The sequence below is a fragment of the Chlorocebus sabaeus genome, chromosome 20 (genome assembly GCF_047675955.1).
Source record: "Chlorocebus sabaeus isolate Y175 chromosome 20, mChlSab1.0.hap1, whole genome shotgun sequence".
In the NCBI taxonomy this organism is placed as follows: Eukaryota; Metazoa; Chordata; class Mammalia; order Primates; family Cercopithecidae; genus Chlorocebus; species Chlorocebus sabaeus.
The window spans coordinates 7368700-7391334 of record NC_132923.1 but is presented as its reverse complement, the minus strand read 5'-3'; the positions used below and the strand labels follow the sequence as shown (position 1 = coordinate 7391334).

General features: G+C 50.0%; 2 protein-coding genes across 18 annotated transcripts in view; one reads left to right on the top strand and one right to left on the bottom strand.

The window, feature by feature from the left end:
* Positions 1-1960: 1960 nt before the first annotated feature.
* Positions 1961-22635, bottom strand: part of ARHGEF2 (Rho/Rac guanine nucleotide exchange factor 2) — a 45610-nt gene continuing 24935 nt past the window's right edge. For 8 of the 17 annotated variants that reach the window (XM_037997785.2, XM_037997786.2, XM_037997788.2 and 5 more), the window contains 11 exons: positions 20814-20890; positions 20208-20377; positions 16993-17060; positions 14795-14995; positions 14282-14401; positions 14085-14152; positions 13907-13942; positions 13649-13699; positions 12970-13413; positions 12410-12623; positions 1961-10166 (listed from right to left, as the gene is read on the bottom strand). In XM_037997785.2, the coding sequence (XP_037853713.2) occupies positions 10093-10166; positions 12410-12623; positions 12970-13413; positions 13649-13699; positions 13907-13942; positions 14085-14152; positions 14282-14401; positions 14795-14995; positions 16993-17060; positions 20208-20377; positions 20814-20890 (1523 nt within the window). In that variant the 3' untranslated portion in view covers positions 1961-10092. The remainder of the gene's footprint in view (positions 10167-12409; positions 12624-12969; positions 13414-13648; positions 13700-13906; positions 13943-14084; positions 14153-14281; positions 14402-14794; positions 14996-16992; positions 17061-20207; positions 20378-20813; positions 20891-22635) is intronic. The other 9 variants (XM_037997787.2, XM_007976800.3, XM_037997792.2 and 6 more) reach the window with 5 other exon arrangements.
* RXFP4 (relaxin family peptide/INSL5 receptor 4) lies at positions 3791-5238 on the top strand. The gene has a single exon (XM_007976801.3). The coding sequence runs from the start codon at positions 3863-3865 to the stop codon at positions 4982-4984; it is 1122 nt and encodes a 373-aa protein (XP_007974992.3). The 5' UTR covers positions 3791-3862; the 3' UTR covers positions 4985-5238.

The following is a 22635-nucleotide window of genomic DNA, read 5'->3' as shown; positions in this document are numbered from 1 at the left end:
AGATGGAGTTTCACTGTGTTAGCCAGGATGGTCTCAATCTCCTGACCTCGTGATCCGCCCGCCTCGGCCTCCCAAAGTGCTGGGATTACAGGCGTGAGCCACCGCGCCCGGCCAAAAAAAAATTGTTTTTAAGTCTTCCAACCCATGAACACAGTATGCCATTTATTTGAGCCTTATTTAATTTCCCTCTGCAATGTTTTGTCATTTCAGTTTACTGGGACTGCACATCTTTTATATTTTTCTTTTTTTTTGTAGTGCTCTGCCAGTTTTACTTTGGAAAATAAATGAGATGTATAATTCTTACTGCCTTTGCCATTTCTCTGTGAATCTAAAACTATTCCAAAACATAAAGTTAGAAGGTGGTGGGGGGAGAGAGAGACTGATTTATTTTATTTTATTTTATTTTATTTTATTTTATTGAGACGGAGCCTTGCTGTGTCGCCCAGGCTGAAGTGCAGTGGCGCAATCTCGGCTCACTGCAAGCTCCGCCTCCCGGGTTCACGCCATTCTCTTGCCTCAGCCTCCTGAGTAGCTGGGACTACAGTCGTCCGCCCCCGCGCCTGGCTAATTTTTTGTATTTTTAGTAGAGACAGGGTTTCACCGTGGTCTCGATCTCCTGAGCTTGTGATCTGCCCGCCTCAGCCTCCCAGAGTGCTGGGATTACAGGCGTGAGCCACCGCGCCCGGCTGAGAGACTGATTTAGAACCTGCCCCATAGCATTGGAGCTGCCCATACCCCTTACCAATACTGGAGATTTTCCCCCAGTGAACCTTGGCAGACGTATGACAGAATAGAGATGGTGGCTGCTTGGGTTGATGTGAGCTTAGGGATTTGGATTAGGGGTAGGTTTCCTATTCTCACCATTTGTAGTACCCCCAAGGGTTTAGTTTCTGTCCCCTCTACTACAAATGTAAATGCAAAGCTCCCTCCTCTCTGTGCTCTGTAGAGTGATAACTCAGTCCCTTCTGCCTCCTCTCCAATTCCTTTTCGGAGACGCCATAGCCTGGGCTGTGAAGGGCAGGGACAGGGATGTGGGGCTGGAGAGAGATGCCGGCTGAGGGAGGTGTGGCTATTCAGGTGACTGAGGGGACGGTTTGGCCCCTAGAGGTCCTTTTTATGGAAGGCAGACACCATAATGTACCACTACCTGTCCTTGGACTCTGAGATGGAAGATGGCACTGGTGGCTGACTGAGCGCACTGCCTATGAGTTAGTAAAAACAAACAGACAAGAAAATGGCACTGGCAAAGTCTGGCTCTACAGGGTAATATGAAGGTGGGGGACAGCACAAGCATTTTTGCTGAATCTAGTTCCTCCTCATCTCCCAGCAGCTGTGAGTGAAGAATCATCTCGAAAGGTGTTGTCACTGTCCCTCCATCCACGTCCTGGCACGGTGTCCCTCAGGGTTCGTGATAGTGGCAAAGACTCCTAGGAGTCAAGAGACTTTTGTCTCAAACCCTGACTCTACCGTCACCTCCCTGGTGGTCTTGGGCAAATCACTCTCATTCTACATAAAATAAGAAGTTGAACGAGATGGTCTGAAAGATCCCTTCGATCTAAAAAGTTTATTATTTTCTATGAAGAGTGTGACTATACTTTTTGTTTTTGTCTCCCAGCATCAAGCACAGTGCCTGGCACACAGTAAGGGTTCAGGGAATGCCGTGATTAGTGAACGAACGAACGAAATACTAGACAAATGAAGTTCTTAGACACGGCCAGCTGGTGGCAACACCTCTCTACATAACCACAAGCGGGTGTTGCTAGTCTCAGACTAAGGGAAAGGCTTAGGACTAGAAACGATAAAAAGGTAAAGAAATGATTGGAGGACCAGATGTTTGAAATGAATAGCACAACCCTGGAATTCTGGTCTACTTTCTTTTCTCTAAGTCAATAAAGAAAGTAAGTCCAAAGCATTAAGCAGTTTTTGTTGTTGTTTTTTATTTATTTTTGGGGGGGAGACAGAGTCTCACTCTGTCGCCCAGGCTGGAGTGCAGCGGCATGATCTCAGCTCACCAAAATTTCCACCTCCCGGTTCAAGTGATTCTCCCGCCTCAGCCTCCTGAGTAGCTGAGATTACAGGCACCTGCCACCACGCCTGGCCAATTTTGTATTTTTAGTAGAGACAGGCTTTCTCTATGTTGGTCAGGCTGGTCTTGAACTCCCAACCTCAGGTGATTCACTCACCTCAGCCTCCCAAAGTGCTGGGATTACAGGTGTGAGCCACCTTGCCCGGCCAAGCAGTTATCTTAACTGCCAGATTAGCAAGATAATTCTGGGTGGGCAGAGGAGTAGACATGGCCACGAGAGACAGTGACAATACAGTCACACAGGAGCAGCCACGAGGCCAGGAGGTAGCCTGTGGGGCTCACCTGACCTCAGGCTGGGCACTCCCCTTCTGCCACCCCCTTTATAATCATCCCTGGTTCGAAAGCCCCAATATGTTGGCACCCAGCCTGGATCACTCTCACCTCTGGGTTTCTCCTATGTGTTCACAAAGCCCACTGCTGATTTATTGTTGCAAAGGGCCCCTCTCTTCCCTCCGCACTCCAAGGGAACTGAACATCGAACGTTATCTTAATTAGCTGGCAGAGGACAAGAAGGAGCTGAATATATTGGAACCCTTGAGAAAGCCTTACTCTTTTACCTACCCGCCTCCTGCCATCTCTTTGTCCCCATCACAGCTCCTTCTGCAGTAGGTAGAGATGTAGGCAATGAAAGGGGAGGGCCCAGTGAAGCATTTTTTTTTTTTTCCAGTTATGATTGAGATCATGGGGAGACAGGATGAGGTGTGGTGAGGGCGTATCTCAGGATCCTTAGCTCTGACATGGGGTTTGCAGGAGAAAGTAGGGGGACCGCTGAGCTCTGTCCACAGACTAGAGCAGGAAAGGAGGAAAGGGCGGCGATAGAGGTTAGCAGGAATATTTAATTATCAGGAGCAGGAACAGAACTGAGGGCATGCCCAGGTCCATGCAGGCCCTCACAGGCCCAGTGTTCCCAGTGGGGAGGAAACAGGAAGCTGTGACTTCCTCTCTCTTTTCCCTCCCTGCTGTTAGCCTCAAGGTTACTGCTGCTGAGATGAATTCCAACCTGTTTTAGTTGGCACTGTTCCCTGGGCACGGTAATAGCCTCTCAGTACCCTTCTGCCACAAACACCTCAAACTTCTCCTCTGAAATAATATTCATACAAATTGTTATTTCACACGTATTCTCTCATTTCATTATGCCACTCCTGTGAAGCACTTACCTGAAAATTTTAAGCAAGAAAATAGGTTTATGGGAGTAAAGTAACTCTCCCGTCACATGGCTAGTGAGTAGCAGGTCTGGGACTCTGTAGCCTCTGCTCTTTCCTCTCTTGGACACCCATGCTGATTCCCTGCCTCTATGCCACCTCCCAGGCCCCTTCCTTTGGGCCTCAAGGGAACACTTTCTGCAGAGGAGGGAGGCCTCTGCACGCTGTTAGGAACAGAGGCAGCTCTAGTTTGGTTCCTGTTATCTCTGGGACAGGGAACCTCCAGCTCTCTCCCTGGGGTGGAGGATTGGGGCTGCCCTCCATAGTGAGGTAACTCTCCCTTCTCCCCTCCCTCTCTGCCATTTAGAGTCCCTCTTACAGGCAGGCGCATGCGCATATGCCCAGGCTCTGCCTCGCCCTGCCCCACCCACCACCAATCTTGACCAACAGGGAGGTGGTGGGTTGTCCTTTCCACACCCCTCCCTCTGAGGTGTGGGCGTGGGCCAGGGCTCACCAGAGGCCCCAGAGGACTTAGTTCTAGAGCCTTCTGCCTAGAGCCTTCAGTGGCCTCTGCCAGTCTGGCAGATACTTGCAGACCTCTCTTCTCAGCGCCACCAATCTCTGATGCCCTGCGATGCCCACAGTCAATACTTCTGCCTCTCCACCCACGTTCTGGGCCAATGCCTCTGGAGGCAGTGTGCTGAGTGCTGATGATGCTCCGATGCCTGTCAAATTCCTAGCCCTGAGGCTCATGGTTGCCCTGGCCTATGGGCTTGTGGGGGCCGTTGGCTTGCTGGGAAATTTGGCGGTGCTGTGGGTACTGAGTAACTGTGCCCGGAGAGCCCCTGGCCCACCTTCAGACACCTTCGTCTTCAACCTGGCTCTGGCGGACCTGGGACTGGCACTCACTCTCCCCTTTTGGGCAGCTGAGTCGGCACTGGACTTTCACTGGCCCTTCGGAGGTGCCCTCTGCAAGATGGTTCTGACGGCCACTGTCCTCAACGTCTATGCCAGCATCTTCCTCATCACAGCGCTGAGCGTTGCTCGCTACTGGGTGGTGGCCATGGCTGCGGGGCCAGGCACCCACCTCTCACTCTTCTGGGCCCGAATAGCCACTCTAGCAGTGTGGGTGGCGGCTGCCCTGGTGACGGTGCCCACAGCTGTCTTCGGGGTGGAGGGTGAGGTGTGTGGTGTGCGCCTTTGCCTACTGCGTTTCCCCAGCAGGTACTGGCTGGGGGCCTACCAGCTGCAGAGGGTGGTGCTGGCTTTCATGGTGCCCTTGGGCGTCATCACCACCAGCTACCTGCTGCTGCTGGCCTTCCTGCAGCAGCGGCAACGGCGGCAGCAGGACAGCAGGGTCGTGGCCCGCTCTGTCCGCATCCTGGTGGCTTCCTTCTTCCTCTGCTGGTTTCCCAACCATGTGGTCACTCTCTGGGGTGTCCTGGTGAAGTTTGACCTAGTGCCCTGGAACAGTACTTTCTATACTATCCAGACGTATGTCTTCCCTGTCACTACTTGCTTGGCACACAGCAATAGCTGCCTCAATCCTGTGCTGTACTGTCTCCTGAGGCGGGAGCCTCGGCAGGCTCTGGCAGACACCTTCAGGGATCTGCGGTCGAGGCTGTGGCCCCAGGGCGGAGGCTGGGTGCAACAGGTGGCCCTAAAGCAGGTAGGCAGGCGGTGGGTCGCGAGCAACCCCCCGGAGAGCCGCCCTTCTACCCTGCTCACCAACCTGGACAGAGGGACACCCGGGTAAAGGGCGCAAGCTGAACACGCTCCTCTTTCTGAGATCCACCAAGTGTAGGATCGTCGAGTCCTGGGGAGAAGCTGCCCTCTCTGCCAGGCTGCAGCGCCCGCAGGGAAAAGTCTGATCTTTGATCCCCAACTCTGGGTGTGGTGAATGGGGGAGGCGGGGGCCCAGATCAGAGCTGGGTGTGACAAAGCTTTAAGTCTTTATTTGGAGATGGGAAAGAAGAGGATCTGAGAATAAACCTCTGGATTATCCACAAATTGTCTTGACCTTTTATCCCAGTTCCACCTCCAGTGCAGTATGGAACAAAAGGATTTGTTGCTCCATTTCTGCCTTCTGCAAAAATATCTAGAAACACTTCCCTAAGGCTTCTAGGCTAATGAATCAGAGGTCAGTGCCCCTGTCCCTCTGTACCCACTCCCCACCTCAAAACAGGGTATCCCTTGTCTTTCTCCAGTATCAAGGCCAAAAATGTCTGCATCCCCTGTCCCCACTTTACCATCTCAGTGGTGACCACAGAAACTTGCTGCCCACAGAGACCTCAGCTGCAAAAGCTGTAGTTCCCCTGAAGGGATGCCAGGTGTGGGGTACTGCTGGAATTCCCAGCACCTGCCAGGCCCTGGGTGTAAAACCCTGGTGCTGACAGAGTGCCTGTGTGTCTCCCCTTGTATCAGGATTTGAAAGAAGTGAAGATAATGACAAATCAAAGATGTGGGGGGCATGGGGTGAAGGGAGGTGAGAGATTAAAAAGGGGAGGGGGCTGGGAGAACAGGCTGCAGGTAGAACCAGAAAAGCGGAGACCTCAGAAAGTGGTGCTACTCTTCCTCCCTGCCCCAAATGCAAAGCCCAGAGTATCAATTTGAGTATCAGAGCACCTGGATTCACACCTTTACCTCCAGCACAGTACTTTACCTTTTTGTACCTTACTGTTCTCAACTGTAAAATGGGCTACTGAAGATTCAACAGTGAAATACACTGTTAGCTATTATTTATTTATTTATTTATTTATTTATTTTATTTTATTTTTTTGAGACAGAGTCTCGCTCTGTCGCCCAGGCTGAAGTGCAGTGGCGTGATCTCAGCTCACAGCAACCTCCGCTTCCCGGGTTCAAGTGATTCTCCTGCCTCAGCCTCCCGAGTAGCTGGGACTACAGGCTCCCACTACCACGCCCGGCCGATTTTTTTGTATTTTTAATAGAGACAGGATTTCACCATATTGGCCAAGCTGGTCTGGAACTCCTGACCTCTAGTGATCCACCCGCCTCGGCCTCCCAAAGTGCTGGGATTACAGGCTTGAGCTACCGCGCCCGGTTGAGCTATTATTCTTACACCCTGTGTAAAATGGAGACAGAGAGAAAGGAGGAAATAAGCGCACAGCTGGGAGATGGGGATGGGGAACCATGTCTCATCTGGAATGGTTGTATATGCTCTGAAGTGGGGTATAATGAAAGTCTCACATAAAGAACTCAGAGGTTGACCCCTAAGCCCCTCTTGAAGGTGTGTTCTTCAGGACAGGGGCTCCTCTTTGGTTCCTGTATTGAGATGCATCAATGATAAAGGTTAGCCATTAGAAGCATTTTCTGGGAGGCAGACCCTAGAAAGGAGGGAGGCAGAGGGAAGATGAGGTAGAGCTCCCACTTCCACTGCCCCACCCCCAGGCTCTCTGGCATGACTTGTAACCTATGAGGACACAGGCTGCTCAGGCTCCTGGGGCAGCAGCTGGGAGCATTGCCACCTTATTAAGTGCAGAGCCCCCTGTGAAGGGAAAAGCCACAGTGCCTCCAGGTGCCCCCTGTCCCACTTCCTTTAATTGCTGGGCAGAGGCGGCTCCAAAGAGGCACCCAATTCACAACAGATTAAGCAATGTGAAAGGAACTTAATTAGCCTCTTGTTTAATTTCCTCTTTTTGATGATGTTTAAACTAGTTCCAAAACTCCTAGCCCATGCAGGCAATGGAAAATCCCTCCCCACCTAAGCACCCATCTTCCCACCCCAGCAGCTCCCTCTGACGGCTTTGCTGGGCTCCGGATATTGGCTCCTCTGGGGGCATCTCTGCTTTACGGGCCCCAGAGGTAAATATTGACAAAGTGTACACAGGTCCAAGTTAGAGATGAACGCATGCACAAAGACCTACTCTTGTGGGGGAGTGGAAGGAGGACGGTGCAGCTGGAGGATGGAGAAGGGAGGGCTGGGCAGAGCAGGCAGCCTGGAGCTTCTCTTGGAATGGAAGGAAGGCAATGTTTTGGTGAGAACCTGGTCCCTGGCTCCCTGGAACACAAAGCCAGATGGCTTTGAAACTTCAGCAGGAGGGACAGAGGTTAAGGCTGTGGGTTCCCAAAAGTGGGTTAGGGAGGGGACAGGGGACACAATGGTCAAAGATGTGAGGAAGGGGCCTAGCTCTCAGGAGTAACCACATCAGACAAATGCTTGTGCCCCATGTTCTAGGGCTGAAGATTGTGTGTGTGTGCGCGTGCGTGCGCATGTGTGTAGGAGGGGGTTGGTGCACGGTGGCAGAAGGGACAGCACTGCTTGGAAGAAAGCAGCGGGGGACTTCACACCCACTCTGGGCTGTCTCCAGGTTTCCGTGTTCTGTCCTGTCCTGACCAGCATCTCTCACTGGATCTGTCGGGGATTCTAGGAGAGCCTGCATTCCCCTTTCTTGGTGGTCTCTGCATGCTATCTAATATCCTCACCCCACCCCCACCTACCTTCCTTTCCCACCTAAAGGTGCCACCCTCACACCTTTGGGTCTGAGCTGCTTCCAGCTGACCTGGCAGACAGCTGCTGAGCCCTGTGTCCCTGTGTATGAAATCTGAAGCCCTAGTGTTTGTTTTTTTTCCAGGCAGGGTCTTGCTCTGTTGCCCAGGCTGGAGTGCTGGAGTGCAGTGGCATAATCTCGGCTCACTGCAACCTCTGCCTCCCGGGTTCAAGCAATTCTCCCACCTCAGCCTCCCAGGTAGCTGGGACCACAGGTGCCCACCATCATGCCTGGCTGATTTTTGTATTTTTAGTAGAGATGGGGTTTCACCATGTTGGCCAGGCTGGTCTCAAACTCCTGACCTAAGTGATCCACCCAACTCAGCCTCCCAAAGTGCTGGGATTACAGACGTGAGTCACTGCACCCAGCCAGCCCTGGTATGTTTAGGCAGAGTAGCCAAAGGAGAAAAGTGGTGGACTGGAACTAAGAAGGCCAGCCCTCTCCTGGCCTAGCAAGCTTTGTGCACCCGGGTTTCCCTGCCCGTAAAATGAGAACAATTCCCCATTCTTAGGATCCCCTTAATGGCTGAGAAAGCACCTTGTAAAGGCTTGATGTTGGTGGATGAAAGTTACAGAAGGGGAGGGTGCTGGCTGCTCACGCAGCCTGCTCCCTACGTGACTTCAATTCCTTTATCTAGCTGAGGGCCTGAGCCCCCTTCTGCTAATCTGACCCCACAGGCTCCAGCGGGGATGTGAATTCATACCAGCATTTATACAACCCTAGACTCTCACCTCCTCCCCTCCCCCCACAGCCCCAAAGTAAGTACCAACCAGAAAACAGGAAGTAAAACCAACTAAAACCAAGAACTGAAACCAGCTCATCTCTCACTGCCTCTCAAAGAGGGACAGTATATGAGCAGCTCCTGTGACGGGTAACCCCAGGGCCCGACATCATGGAGATGAACAAGGGCCCTATGGGGGCTAGATCTGACAATGAATGACACTGGGGATGGGGACAATAGGTGGAGGTGATTGCTGAGCATGGCATACAAATACGATGAACACACGTTTCCTGATACTGGAATTCCCAGCATTGGAACCTGTGTGCCCCCTTTGTTTCTATCCTTGTGTTTGTGAATTAAAAAAAAAAAAAAAAAAAAAAAGATTTGCATTGGTTACTTTTGTCAGTGCCCCCTCTCTTCAGTGAGGCAGAGGCTGTCCTTGTGGTGAGAGGAAAAGGCCCCTTTCAGAGGAACTTAGGTCATTGCCTGGTTCTCTCCTACCATCCTCCTCAGAATTGGCAGACATTATGGGAGACAGTACCTTATGGAGTTCCAGGTTTTTAATTTTCCCTGATATATTTTTTTTAAAACAACAAAATTGGCAGAAAAAAAAAAAAAACAAACTGGGGCTGGTCGACATTTGGGGGCAGGGGTTCCATTGAAAAATCCCCCAAATTCACGCTGAGGTTTCAGGTCATGGTTGCTGAGGTGGAAGATGAGGTCAGGGCTCCTGGAGATTTCCCAACCCACCCTAGAATTTGTTTCCAAATGGCTGGGGAATAGGTCAGTATAGGTCCCCTCGTTACTGCAGATGAAGGTAGAAGTCATTGTCTCCCCTACCCCTCAACTTCTTCAGAGATGTGGAGATAGGAGGCTTCGATTTCTAATTGCCTACGATCTCTTAAAAATATAAAACACGTGCAGTTGACTTTGGTACAAAAAAGAAAACAAAACAACAAGAAAACATTCTGGTCCCTGTGGGTTTTTTCCCTTACCCCCAACAAACCATTATGGCCACCCCAACCTCTATTCCATCAACTCCAAGAAGCCAGGTTATCTCCCAGGGCTTCCATGAAGGACAGAGAAAGGGAGAACAGCAGTAAGAGGTTGAGGGGAGAGGAGAAAGGGACATGGCCCTGCCCAGAGCCCTCCTTTATTTAAAGGGCAGTTAGGGTTCTGTGGCTGCAGCCTCTCCTCCAAGACGGATGTTGCAGGGGAGGGTTGTTAGGGCAAGAACCCAGCAGTTGCGTGGATGAGCCTGAATATACCCCAGTAGTGTTCAAGGACAAGGCCCTCTGATCCCTATGGCTTGGTTCCCATGTCCCTGGTCCTTTAAATCTCCCCTCTCCCCCCATAACTAATAAACAATAAATAAATAAATTTTCCTAAAGTGGAGGGAAGAAGGCATGAACCACTGGCATCTGTGGTGTAGCTTTCGGATGCCCCAGGGGGTGTTGTGGCCTAATTCCCCCAGCTTCTTAAATGGCCCCAGGTATCTAAGGATCCCAAGAGCTGGCAAGGACAATCTGCAGTTCTTTCAAATGTTCCCTCATCATTGGCAAATTGGAGTCCCCAAGGTTAGCCCCCCTCAGTAATGTTCTTCAGTGGGGCACAGGGCAGGGGTGAGGGGCCCCCTTAGCTCTCGGAGGCTACAGCCTCCCCGTCGCGGCTCTCCGTCTCCTCCGGGATGTCCTGCATTCTGGTAAAGTCTGAAGGGGGACAGGACAAAGCCAGTGAGTGAGCAGAGACTCCCATGAGGAACTGTACCCCTATACTAATGCCTCCCCATCTGCAGGCTCAGGGGGCTCTGGGGCTGTGAAGGGATGACAGGGTTCTGTAAATTCTTGGGTGAGAGGAAAACCTCTGGCAACACAGTAAGTGAGGTATCCACATCTAGGAACCAGATACACTTTTACAGTATCCAAAGATACAATCTGATTAGGAAAGTACAAAATACTTTAAGGTTAGAGCTTTTTGTAATTTTTTATTTCATGAACCAACTATAAAAACTTGAAGGTCTTTGAAACTTTTTTTACTTTAAAAACTGGCCTGGTGGCTCATGATTGTAATCCCAACACTTTGGGAGGCCAAGGTGGGAGAAGCACTTAAGGCCGGGAGTTGGAGACCAGCCTGGCCAACATGGTGAAACCCCATCTCTAGTAAAAGTGCCAAAAATTAGCTGTATGTGGTGGCACGTGCCTGTAATCCCAGCTACTCGGGAGACTGAGGAACAAGAATTGCTTGAACCTGGGAGGTGGAGGTAGCAGTGAGCTGAGATTGTGCTACTACACTCCAGCCTGGGTGACAGAGCAAAACTCTATCTCAAAAAAAAAAAACACAAAAACTATATCTTCCCAGGCACAGTGACATGCACTTGTAGCCCCAGCTACTTGGGAGGATCACTTAAGCCCAGGAGTTTGAGTCCAGCCTCGGCAACAGCACGACACCCTGTCTCTAAAATAAAAAATTTCAGAGCGAGATCCTGCGTCTGGGTCTCCTGGTCTCTTTCTGTCGCCCAGGCTGGCGCAATCACAGAGTACTGTCAACTCAATCTGCTGGGCTCAAGCGATCCTCTCACCTCACTCTCACTGTCTGTAGCTAGGACTACAGGCGCACGCCACCACACCTGGCTAATTAAAAAAATTTTGGGGGGCCAGGCACGGTGGCTCACGCCTGTAATCCCAGCACTCTGGGAGGCCAAGGTGGATGAATCACCTGAGGTCAGGAGTTCGAGACCAGCCTGGCCAACATAGTGAAACTCCATCTCTACTAAAAAATACAAAAAAAAATTAGCCAGGTGTGGTGGCGCATGCCTGTAATCCCAACTACTCGAGAGGCTGAAGCAGGAGAATCACTTGAACCCAGGAGGTGGAGGTTGCAGTGAGCTGAGATCACACCACTGCACTCCAGCCTGGGTGAGAGTGAGACTCCATTTTAAAAAAATAAAAATAAAAAATAAAATAGGCCAGGCGCAATGGCTCACGTCTGTAATCCCAGCACTTTGGGAGGCCAAGGTGGGCAGATCATGAGGTCAAGAAATAGAGACCAGCCTGGGCAACATGGTGAAACCCTCTCTCTTCTAAAAATACAAAAATTAGCTGGGCATGGAGGCATGTGCCTGTAGTCCCAGCTACTCGGGAGTCTGAGGCAGGAGAATCATTTGAACCTGGGAGGCAGAGGTTGCAGTGAGCCGAGATTTCACCACTGTACTCCAGCCTGGTGACAGAGCGAGAATTCCATCTCAAAAAAAAAAAAAAAAAATTTAGTCTGGCATGGTAGCTCATGCCTGTAATCCCAACCTGTTGGGAGGCCAAAACAGGTAGATCATGAGGTCAGGCGTTCAAGAACAGCCTGGCCAACATAGTGAAACCCTGTTTCTACTAAAAATACAAAAATTAGCCGGGCATGGTGGTGGGTGCCTGTAATCCCAGCTACTCGGGAGGCTGAGGCAGGAGAACTGCTTGAACCTGGAAGGCAGAGGTTGCAGTGAGCCAAGATCACACTACTGCACTCCAGCCCAGGCAACAGTGTAAGACTCCGTCTCAAAAAATAATAATAAAAAAATAAGTAATTAAATTAAATAAAAAAATAAAATAAAATAAATGAATATATTTTTTTTTTTTGGTAGAGGAGGTGGGTCTCACTATGTTGCCCAGGCTGGCCTCAAAATTCTGAGCTTAAGCGATCCTCCTGCCTTGGCCCCTCAAAGTGTTAGGATTACAGGCCTGAGCCACCATACCTCTTCTAAAAAAAATCTATTTTTACTTCTAAAGGTTGGGAATCACTAACCAGTTGGAGGAGAGAGGCCCCTCCTGCTTCTTAGAGTTCCACCAACCATTCATCATCAGACAAAACAGGAAGTCCCTCCCTAGAGTTACTATAAGCCTCACAGGTCAGTTAGGGCCCATTTGGAAGCCACAGCCCAAAGGCCTGTACGCAGGCTGCACTCTACCTCTGGTCCATGTCTCCGCCAGGGTCTCACCTCGTGGACTGTGGGGCGGAGACAGACGGCTGCTACCTTCCTCCTCGCTGCCAGTGTCAGGGTCACTGCTATCTTGCAGCCGCTCTTCAGGGCTCCCCAGTTCCTGCCTCTCTCGGTCCTCAAAGTGTCGATGGACAGAGCGAGTAGTGACAGGCAGATCCAGGCGGTCTGTGCCTCGGTTGGGCTGTGGACAGTGGGCAGGAAGAACAGCAGGCCAGGGACTGAGTAGTGTGAAGACTGGAGGTTCTGTTTGGCTGAAGGCAGCAGCTCTCCCCACTGGGGCTCACCCATGACTCCCCTTCAGGAGATCCACCACCAACTGGCCTCTTTCAGCACCACCACCCGAGTTAGTTTCCTCCACCCCTGCACCCATCTACATTTCTTTTCAGTTCTCCAACTAATATCTCAATATCCTTCAAGTCGGTTGCCTGATTGCATTTGGGCTCAAATCCCCAACGGCCCAATTTCTTTTGGGCTCCACGGACCCTTATGTCCACCCCAGGTCCGTTCACCACTGCAGGCCACCTTACCTGTGGGGGGTTGAAACTCAAGTACAGGGCATCGCCTGCAGGGAGGCTGCGCCGCCGAGGATCCACAGGTCTGCGGGCCCAGGGGGCCTCGGCTGGGAGTGGCTCGGTCTGGCCCAGGGCGGCCAGCTGCCTTCGAGCCTCTTCAGCCTCCCGCTCCAGCAGCGCCCGGGCCTGCTCACTCTCCCGGAGCCGGGCCTCCAGGCTGCCAGCTTCGGTTGCCCGTTCTTCACCTAGCCGCCGGCAGCGCCGTAGCTCCTCTTGCAGCAGCGCATGTTGCCGCTGCAGTAATGCCAGTTCTGTGGCCTGCTTTTCAGGGGCCACAGGGGCAGCCCCAGCCCTGCCAGCCTCCCCATCCCGAGAGTTGGCTCGGCACAGCTTCTCCCGCCGCTCAGGGCCCTCAGGGAACCGGGCTTCCATCAAAGTGTCCTGCTGGGCCACAGCTGCCTGGGGGTAGAATGTGGGCAGAAGGGTTTATCAAAAGCCCCTGTGCCTCTTCTACCCCTTGCCCTCACCCTCCAAGGCCCAGGTCATCGCCCCTCCAAGGCCCAGGTCATCGCTCCTGGAGAGCTTGGGTTGGGAGGGTATTTAGAAAGGCCTGTTGGGATGACCATGCTCTACCTAAACAGGCATCTCTAGCCTGGCTCCTCCCCTTCCCCATTCAAGCCCTTGCCCTACTGACCTGTAGGCCATGTAGAAGTCCATAGAGATTGACCAATCGCTGCAACGCCTCCTGAGGACAGACGGGGTGGGAACAGGGCCCCAGCTTTAGGATGGGAGAACTGCCCAAAAGTTGAACAAGGGTAGGTGTGGGGACAGTAGGATCTGGAGACATACTTGGATGTAGACACTTTCCCCACCCTACTCCAAACTGGGTTCTAACTTCTCAGACTAAGAACACCCTCCCTTTAGTCTCCTATACTATCAATTCCCTTCTCACCTCTTGGGGTGATCTCAGCTGATTTCCATTTCGATCCTGCAGAAATGGGCAAGAATGGGGAGTCAGCAGGCACACAAATCCTGGGTGCCTGCCCCTGACAGCTTTGTGTTGAGGATCCAGAGGCTAGCTGTCCCTCTCCCACCCTCTTGCCAAGTCCCAGAACCTCTTGAGGACCTACCCTCTGGCTGGAGTCTGAGTCAGCTCTGCACAGTTCAATGGAGCCATTGAAGGTTCTGGCCTCACCATCTGTTGAGAAGGAGAAAAGGATGGCTGAGCTCACTTCCCTGAGGCCCTGATACCACTCGATCCCTGGTACCACTCCACTTGCTTTGGCCCCTCCCACCTACTACCTTGGTCCCCTGCCCTGGCACTCACTGGCAGTGACCCCAGGACTCGTGTTACCACCGCTGTCTGGTTCCAAGGGCAGGGCTGGTTCTCGGGGTGTCAAGAGCAGTTCCACTCCCGGCCCCACCAGCAGGTCTTTCAGACCCTCCACTGTGGGGAAAGAGGAAGAGGTGAGAGCAGGAATGATACAGGACCCTGAGGGGAATACCATTCACCCCTACATGTGGGGCACTCGGGCATCCAGGGGAATGCCCCCTGCACTGGCAGTGGGGTTTCACTCACACGACCACTGATGAAGTAAAGGGCAGTAAATGCCTATGAGGCAGCAGGAGTCCATGCAGCATGGACGATATGGAGCAGCAGTAAGGACCACACCTCCTCCCCTGCCTTTCCCAGGAACTGGCCCAGAAGAGGCACTCAGGGCTGTTTATGGTTCATGGGGTTGGCATCCCACTTGTCTGTGTTTGTCCATGTCTATTCACATGTCCATATTCTGTGACAGTGAGTGCTTGAGCCTAGACTCTTCCCTGGGAGCTCCCTCACCCTCACGGATGGCATCCTGCAGCAGCCGCTCGCCACGAGGGGACTCAAGGGACTCGGAGCGGAAAAGGCCCCTGGGCAGGGTGGGCAGGGCCATCCCACTGCCACCATCCTCTTCGGCCTGGAAATGGGTCATCTCAGCAAACAGCCCAACCTTCTCTCGCAGCAGCTCCACCAGTGCCCGGTCCTTCTGCTGCAACTCCACTGCAGATAAGGAACAAGTGAGCCTATGAGAGGGCCTAGGGGATATGCAGGAGCGCCAGCAGAGGACAGCCCTAGGGGAAACGGGGTAGTGCGGGGCAGTGTGGCAAGACTTCGTTTTGTTATTTTGGCATTTATTAAAAAAGAAAAAGGTTTCTATGAGCCAGGCGCGGTGGCTCATGCCTGTAATCCCAGCACTTTGGGAGGCCGAGGCAGGCAGATCACAAGGTCAGGAGATCGAGACCATCCTGGCTAACACAGTGAAATCCCGTCTCTACTAAAAATACAAAAAATTAGCAACTCAGGAGGCTGAGGCAGGAGAATGGCATGAACCCAGGAGGCGGAGCTTGCAGTGAGCTGAGATCTCACCACTGCACTCCAGCCTGGGCAATAGAGCGAGACTCCATCTCAAAAAAAAAAAAAAAAAAAAAGATTGTGGCAGGGGTTGCAAGGGGTTGCAGGTTGTCCAACAGTGTTCATTCTTCCCATCTTCCTTTAATGAGAAAATGCATAGAAGTTTCATCTGGGCACACATGGCTGCTCAGTTAACAACCATGTTTTCCTGCCTGACTTGCACGTGACTATATTGCTACGTGACTACATTCTGGCCAATGGATATGAGCGTCTTCCAGATCTGCTCTTAAAATAAATGGGTATAGGCCAGGCATGGTGGGTGGAGCACTTGAGGCCAGGAGTTCGAGACCAGCCTGGCCAACATGGTGAAACCCTATCTCTACTAAAAATACAAAAATTAGCCAGGAGTGGTGGTGGGTGCCTGTAATCCCAGCTCCTTGGGAAGCTGAGGCAGGAGAATCGCTTGAACCTGGGAGGTGGAGGTTGCAGTGAGCTGAGATGGCACCACTGCACTCCACCCTGGGTGACAGAGTGAGACCCTGTCTCAAAAAAAAAAAAAAAAGAAAAGAAAAGAAAAGAAAAAGAAAAAAAGGGTGTAAACTCTATTCCTTTACGCTTCATTGCTAGGTGTGATACAGGTGTGAAAGTGGGAGCTGGAGCAGCCACTTCAGACATGACATAGAGATGAAAACTTCACGTTAAAGATGGCAGAGCTGCACCACTACTCTGCACTTCCCACTTTGAACTGTTACGTTGACAGCAATAATATTCTACCTTTTTGGGTTGTTTTTTTTTTGTTACCTAGACTGGAGTGCAGTGGTGCAATTATAGTGCATTGCAGCCTTGAACTCCTGGGCTCAAACAATCCTCCCACCTCAGCCTCCCAAGTAGCCAGGACTATGGGGTCTTGCTATGTATGTTTTGTTGCTATGTATGTTTCTCGAACTCCTGACCTCAAGAGATCCTCCCTCTCCCAAATCCTGCTGGAATTAAAGGCATGAGCTACTGCACCAGCCAATCTACCTTTTTTTTTTTTTTTTGAGATGGAGTCTCGCTATGTCGTCCAGGCTGGAGTGCAGTAGCTCAATCTCAGCTCACTGCAAGCTCCGCCTCCTGGGTTCATGCCATTCTCCTGCCTCAGCCTCCTGAGGAGCTGGGACTACAGGCACCCACCACCACGCCTGGCTAATTTTTTTTTTTTTGTATTTTTTAGTAGAGACAGGGTGTCACTATGTTATCCAGGATGGTCTCAATCTCCTGACCTTGTGATCTGCCCACCTTGGCCTCCCAAAGTGCTGGGATTACAGGCATGAGCCACCGCGCCCGGCCAATCTACTTCCTTTTTTAAGGAAGAAGATTTTTGTTGGTCTTTTTTTGTACAGCAGTTTAATCATACCCTAACTAATATGAGGCCTTACAGTGAAAAAGTAAGTTACTCATCCAACCTTGGTTTTCCATATTATTTTTACACACATGGTAGTATACACTTTACATTGTTTTAAACCTTGCTTTTTTCACTTAATATGTTTCAGCTGTGGATCTATACCAGCCCTCACAGAGCCATCTCATCTTTTTAACAGTTGCATAATATTCCATTGTGTGAATGTATTATAAATTACTAAGGAGCTCCTTGTGGGTGGACTTACTCTTAATTCGCCGCAGGTAAGCCTCATCCTCTGTCTCAATCAGGGGGAAGTCCTCCCTGGATGGGCATCTGGAGGGGTAACAAGTTGCATGCCATTGGGAGACAGAAGCTAGGTTATAGATCAGAATCAGCCTTCCCTCCTTCCCAAACATGCCTTATGCTTCCCTCTTCTAAGACTCCTCAGCCTCACACCCTAGCTTTAATTCAGTCTTGACCTTCTCCCTTTTCTTTCTTTTTTTTTTTTTTTTTTTTGAGACAGAGTCTTGCTCTGTCGCCCAGGCTGGAGTGCAAGTGCGCTATCTCAGTTCACTACAACCTCCTCCTGGGTTCAAGTGATTCTCCTGCCTCAGCCTCCCGAGTAGCTGGGATTATAGGTGTGCACCACCATGCCTGGATAATTTTTGTATTTTTAGTAGAGATGGGGTTTTGTCACATTGGCCAGGCTGGTCTCGAACTTCTGACCTCAGGTGATCCGCCGGCCTTGGCCTCCCAAAGTGCTGGGATTACAGGTGTGAGCCACTGCACCTGGCTGACCTCTCATTTCTTAGCACTGATTATCTGCGTTTACTGAAATGTATCTCTCCCAAGGTCTCTTGGAAAGGCAGCACAGTGCAGAGGGTCAAGTACAGGCTTTGGCATCAAGCAAACAGGATTCAAATCCTGGCTCCACTGTTTACCAGGTGGTAACCTCTCTATTTCCTCATTTGAAAAATAAAGGTGAGAATGGCGTGAACCCGGGAGGCGGAGCTTGCAGTGAGCTGAGATCCAGCCACTGCACTCCAGCCTGGGTGACAGAGCAAGACTCCGTCTCAAAAAAAAAAAAAAAAAGAAAAAGAAAGGTAATATCTTCCTCATAGGTTTTTCATTAGGATTAAATGAAATGTTAAAGTGCTTTGAACATTTAACAGAAGCTCATTAAATCGATTACAATTAATATTATTAATTTCCACAATTACGATTTTTTTTTTTTTTTGAGACAGTCTTGCTCTCTCGCCCAGGCTGGAGTGCAGTGATGCAATCTTGGCTCACTGCAACCTCTGCCTCCCAGGTTCAAGTGATTCTCCTCCCTCAGTTTCCCAAGCAGCTGGGACTACAGGCACACACCACCATGCCTGGCTAAGTTTTATATTTTTGGTAGAGACAGGGTTTCGCCATGTTGGCCAGGCTGGTCTCGAACTCCGGTGATCCATCTGTCTCAGCCTCCCAAGGTGCTGGGATTACAGGTGTGAGCCACAGCGCCTGGCCATAAGTACAAATATTAATACTATTCATAAAGAAGCCACTACAGATCTACTGTTAACAGGACAAATTATTTTGAACTGCTTTCCTGGAATAGGCAATTTCATAATTTTTTTTTGGAGATGGAGTCTCACTCTGTTGCCCAGGCTGGAGTGTAGTGGCACAATCCTGACTCACTGCAACCGCCATCCCTGGGTTCAAGCGATTCTCCTGCCTCAGCTTCCCGAGTAACTGGGATTACAGGCTTATGCCACCACGCCCAGCTAATTTTTGTATTTTTAGTAGAGACGAGGTTTCACCATATTGGCCGGCTGGTCTTGAACTCCTGACCTTAAGTGATCCACCCGCCTTAGCCTCTCAAAGTGCTGGGATTATAGGCATGAGCCACTGTGCCCGGCCTGCAATTTCGTACTTTAATATGCATTTCTAAAAATCTTTTTCAAAATTCCACCGTGCAGAAGTTGAAAAAAAAAAAAAAAAAAGGTTTACAAATTATAAAGTTGAGGAGAACTGATTCCCTCAAAGCTAAAGAAAAATTATAAAAATCTTGGCTGGGCGTGGTGGCTCATGCCTGTAATCTCAGCTCTTTTGGAGGCTGAGGTGGGCAGATAATCTGAGGTCAAGAGTTTGAGACCAGTCTGGCCAACATGGTGAAACCCCGTGTCTACAAAATACAAAAATTTGGCTGGGTGCAGTGGCTCACGCCTGTAATCCCAGGACTTTGAGAGGCCGAGGTGGGTCAATCACGAGGTCAAGAGATCAAGACCATCCTGGCCAACATGGTGAAACCCCATCTCTACTAAAAATACAAAAATTAGCTGGCATGGTGGCACGAGCCTGTAATCCCAGCTACTCGGGAGGCTGAGGCAGGAGAATCACTTGAACCCAGGAGGCGGAGGTTGCAGTGAGCCAAGATCATGCCACTGCACTCCAGCCTGGCAACAGAGACTCTATATTTAAAAAAAAAAAAAAAAAAATTTGCCTGGGGTGGTGGTGGGTGCCTATTGTCCCAGCTATTCAGGAGGCCGAGGCAGGAGAATCACTTGAATCCAGGAGGTGGAGGTTGCAGTGAGCTGAGATTGTGCTACTGCACTCCAGCCTGGGCAATAGAGTGAGACTGTCTCAAAAAAATAAAAAAATTTAAAAAAGAAAGAAAAACTATAAAAATCTGAATTAAAATTAGGGCCGGGTGTGGTGGCTCACACCTGTAATCCTAGCACTTTGGGAAGCCACAGTGGGCGGATCACGAGGTCAGGAGTTCAAGACCAGCCTGACCAACATGGTGAAACCCTGTCTTTACTAAAAATACAAAAAAAAAAAAAAAAAAAAAAAAAAAAATCTGAATTAGAATTATACTTTATTCTTTAGGCATAATCTTCCAGAATTCATTTTAAACATCTTACCTGTCCTTTATTTGATGTTTTTTCCCATTACAATTAGACACATAGTTGACTGCCTCAAATCTAATGTGTGTCCAATAGAAGCTAAAGATTTGCTGCTTTGACACACCGATTTCCTTCTTGCTTCTATTGTGTTGAGTTTGCTTATGAGACTTGTTCCTCTCTAGCATTGATGCTTTCATTATCCTCTTTTTCATTCATTTTTAGAAAAATAAACGTAAAATGCAATACAATCCAAATAACAGCCCTCTGCCTACAGATGAAGATGTGAATGTAGCTGAAACTGTACTGTCGGCTGGCAGGTATGCCACCATGTGATAGCTCAAAGTATTCCTTTGCTTGTCAGCTCATGCTGTACTTGAAAGGGAGTTGAGGTTGGCAATGTATAAAATGTGACTTTATAGGACATAAGAACATAGGTAACCTTTCCAGTATTGGGCAATTTTGTCTCTCCCTCAACCTCTTCCCCCACATGTCTGAATGCTGGATTCTGTTCCCAGGGAGTGCTATGGTTGGGATCTAATGCTGCAGGTACCCTGAGGTCACAGGCACATGCAGGTGGCAGGCAGACACTCACATGCGCACGCTCTGCTGAATGACCCGGATCCAGGTGCTCCGGTCATCCCGGGATGCTGTGTGCACCTCGTACATCTCAGGTGGGGCTGCGCTAATCAGAAACATCCCTTTCTCCTGGTTGGCGATGTCCCGTACGATTAGATTCTGCAGCGATACCACTGAGGGCTTGTCCTGCCAGTCAGGGGAGAGGAAGGATTAAGCCTGGGAATCCTGTCTCTTGGCATATTTAGGCCTTCAATCCTTCTGGACAAGGACTGAAAGAACTGAAGAGTCATCTTACAATACCAGTTAAGAGCCAGGCACTGGTGCCAGCCAGAAGGGACTCAGAAATGTGTGCAACCCTTGACAAATTATTTAACTGACTTGAAGCTTTACTTTCATCATCTATAAAATGAGGACGAAAAGAATCTTTTCCCACAGGTGTAAAAGTGCCTGTGCACAGTAACAATACCTGTGAGCTGCTCTTATTTTTTATTATTACAGTAATAGTAACAATTATAGCTGTTTGACTCTGGGGGATTCCAGAGCTCTCATGGGCTTGGGCAGGAAAGCAAGAAGAGCTTAAACACTTGTCTGTGCTGAGAAAGGTGAAGAATGAATGTCTCACCAGGGTAGGAAAGATGTACTTCTGGTCCTTTTCCTGGAGAAACACCAGTACATCTGTCATCAGCAGCATTAGCACATCTGGCAGGGAATGAAGGTGGGAGGACAGTCAGCACTAGACAGTCTGAGCAGCTGTTTCCCTCTTTCCCAAGGACCAGGTTTATCCCGTCAGGTTAGAGCTCCCAATTTCCCTCTTCCTGGCCTCTCTTCCCTCTGGCTGCTTCCACTTTTTCAGACCTCTCACCCCTCACCTATTTATTTATTTATTTTTTTGATACAGAGTTTCCCTCTTGTTGCCCAGGCTGGAGTGCAATGGCGCGATCTTGACTCGCTGCAACCTCCGCTTCCTGGGTTCAAGCGATTCTCCTGCCTCAGCCTCCCAAGGAGCTAGGACTACTACAGGCATGCACCACCACGCCCGGCTAATTCTGTATTTTTAGTAGAGATGGGGTTTCACCATGTTGGTCAGGCTGGTCTCAAACTCCTGACCTCAGGTTTATCCACCAGTTTTGGCCTCCCAAAGTGCTGGGATTACAGGTGTGAGCCACTGCACCTGGTCACACATTCTTACAGCTTAAAAACGGTGTAGGGGAGCGGGCAGGGCAGAGAAAGATTCATGTGCTATCAGACAAAACAGCATCGTGGGCTAGCGGGAACCACAGGGATCACTCAGTATCTTTACGGAAAACCCTTTCTACCCAACTGACTCAGATTTCTTAACCTAGGGCCTACAGACCCCCTGGGACACTGTAAACCTTCTGAAGGTGTGTAAACAGTTTTACATATCAACATAACTCGTGTGTATTTTTTTGGGTGACACGGTCCAAGATTTTTGTGAGATTCATAAGGATTCCCAGAGCAAGAGGAACCATACTCTTATTTTTTATTTATTTTTAATTTAATTTAATTTAATTTAAATTTTTTTTTTTTTTTTTTTGAGGCGGAGTCTCGCTCTGTCACCCAGGCTGGAGTGCAGCGGCACCATCTTGGCTCACTGCAACTTCCGCCTCCCAGGTAAAAGCGATTCTCCTGCCTCAGCCTCCTGAGCAGCTGCGATTAAGGCGTGTGCCCTAACACCTGGCTAATTTTTTGCATTTTTGTAGAGACGGAGTTTCACTACGTTGGCCAGGCTGGTCTCAAACTCCTGACCTCAAGTAATCTGCCTGCCTTGGCCTGCCAAAGTGCTGGGATTACAGGCATGAGCCACTGTGCCTGGCCTAGTTTTTATTTTTTGGGACCAAGTCTCGCTCTGTCGCCCAGGCTGGAGGGCAATGGCATGATCTCTGCTCACTGTGACCTCTGCGTCCTGAGTTCAAGTGATTCTCATCCCTCAGCCTCCCAAGTAGCTGTGACTACAGGTGAGCACTGCCACATCCAGCTAATTTTTGTATTTTTAGTAGAGACGGGGTTTCACCATCTTGGCCAGGCTAGTCTCGAATTCCGGACCTCAAGTGATCCACCCGCCTCAGCCTCCCAAAGTGCTGGAATTACAGGCATGAGCCACCGTGCCCAGCCTGGACCACACTTTTTAGCCTTTAAATTCCATTTCTAATATCTAACTAGTGGAAGACCTTTATGGCTATCTGACCTAAATTCTCCCTGTCCTGACATATTCCCACTTCTAATTTTGAGCTTGGTAGGGAGGGAGAAAGTTTCCTTCCTCTCATAGAGGACTGAAAGATCATCCCTCACCCATCCGTCTCCTTCAACCCCAGCAGGCCCCTGCTTCAATTTCCTTCTCTGCTGCACACTCCAAGCTCTCAGATCCTATGGGATCAGCACTCCAAGACTGAGGGAGGAAACAGAAATCAATTCCATAAAACTTG

What these genes read in the sequence shown, in the direction of transcription:
- RXFP4 (XM_007976801.3), top strand. Translation starts at nt 3,863, where the DNA reads ATGCCCACAGTCAATACTTCTGCCTCTCCACCCACGTTCTGGGCCAAT.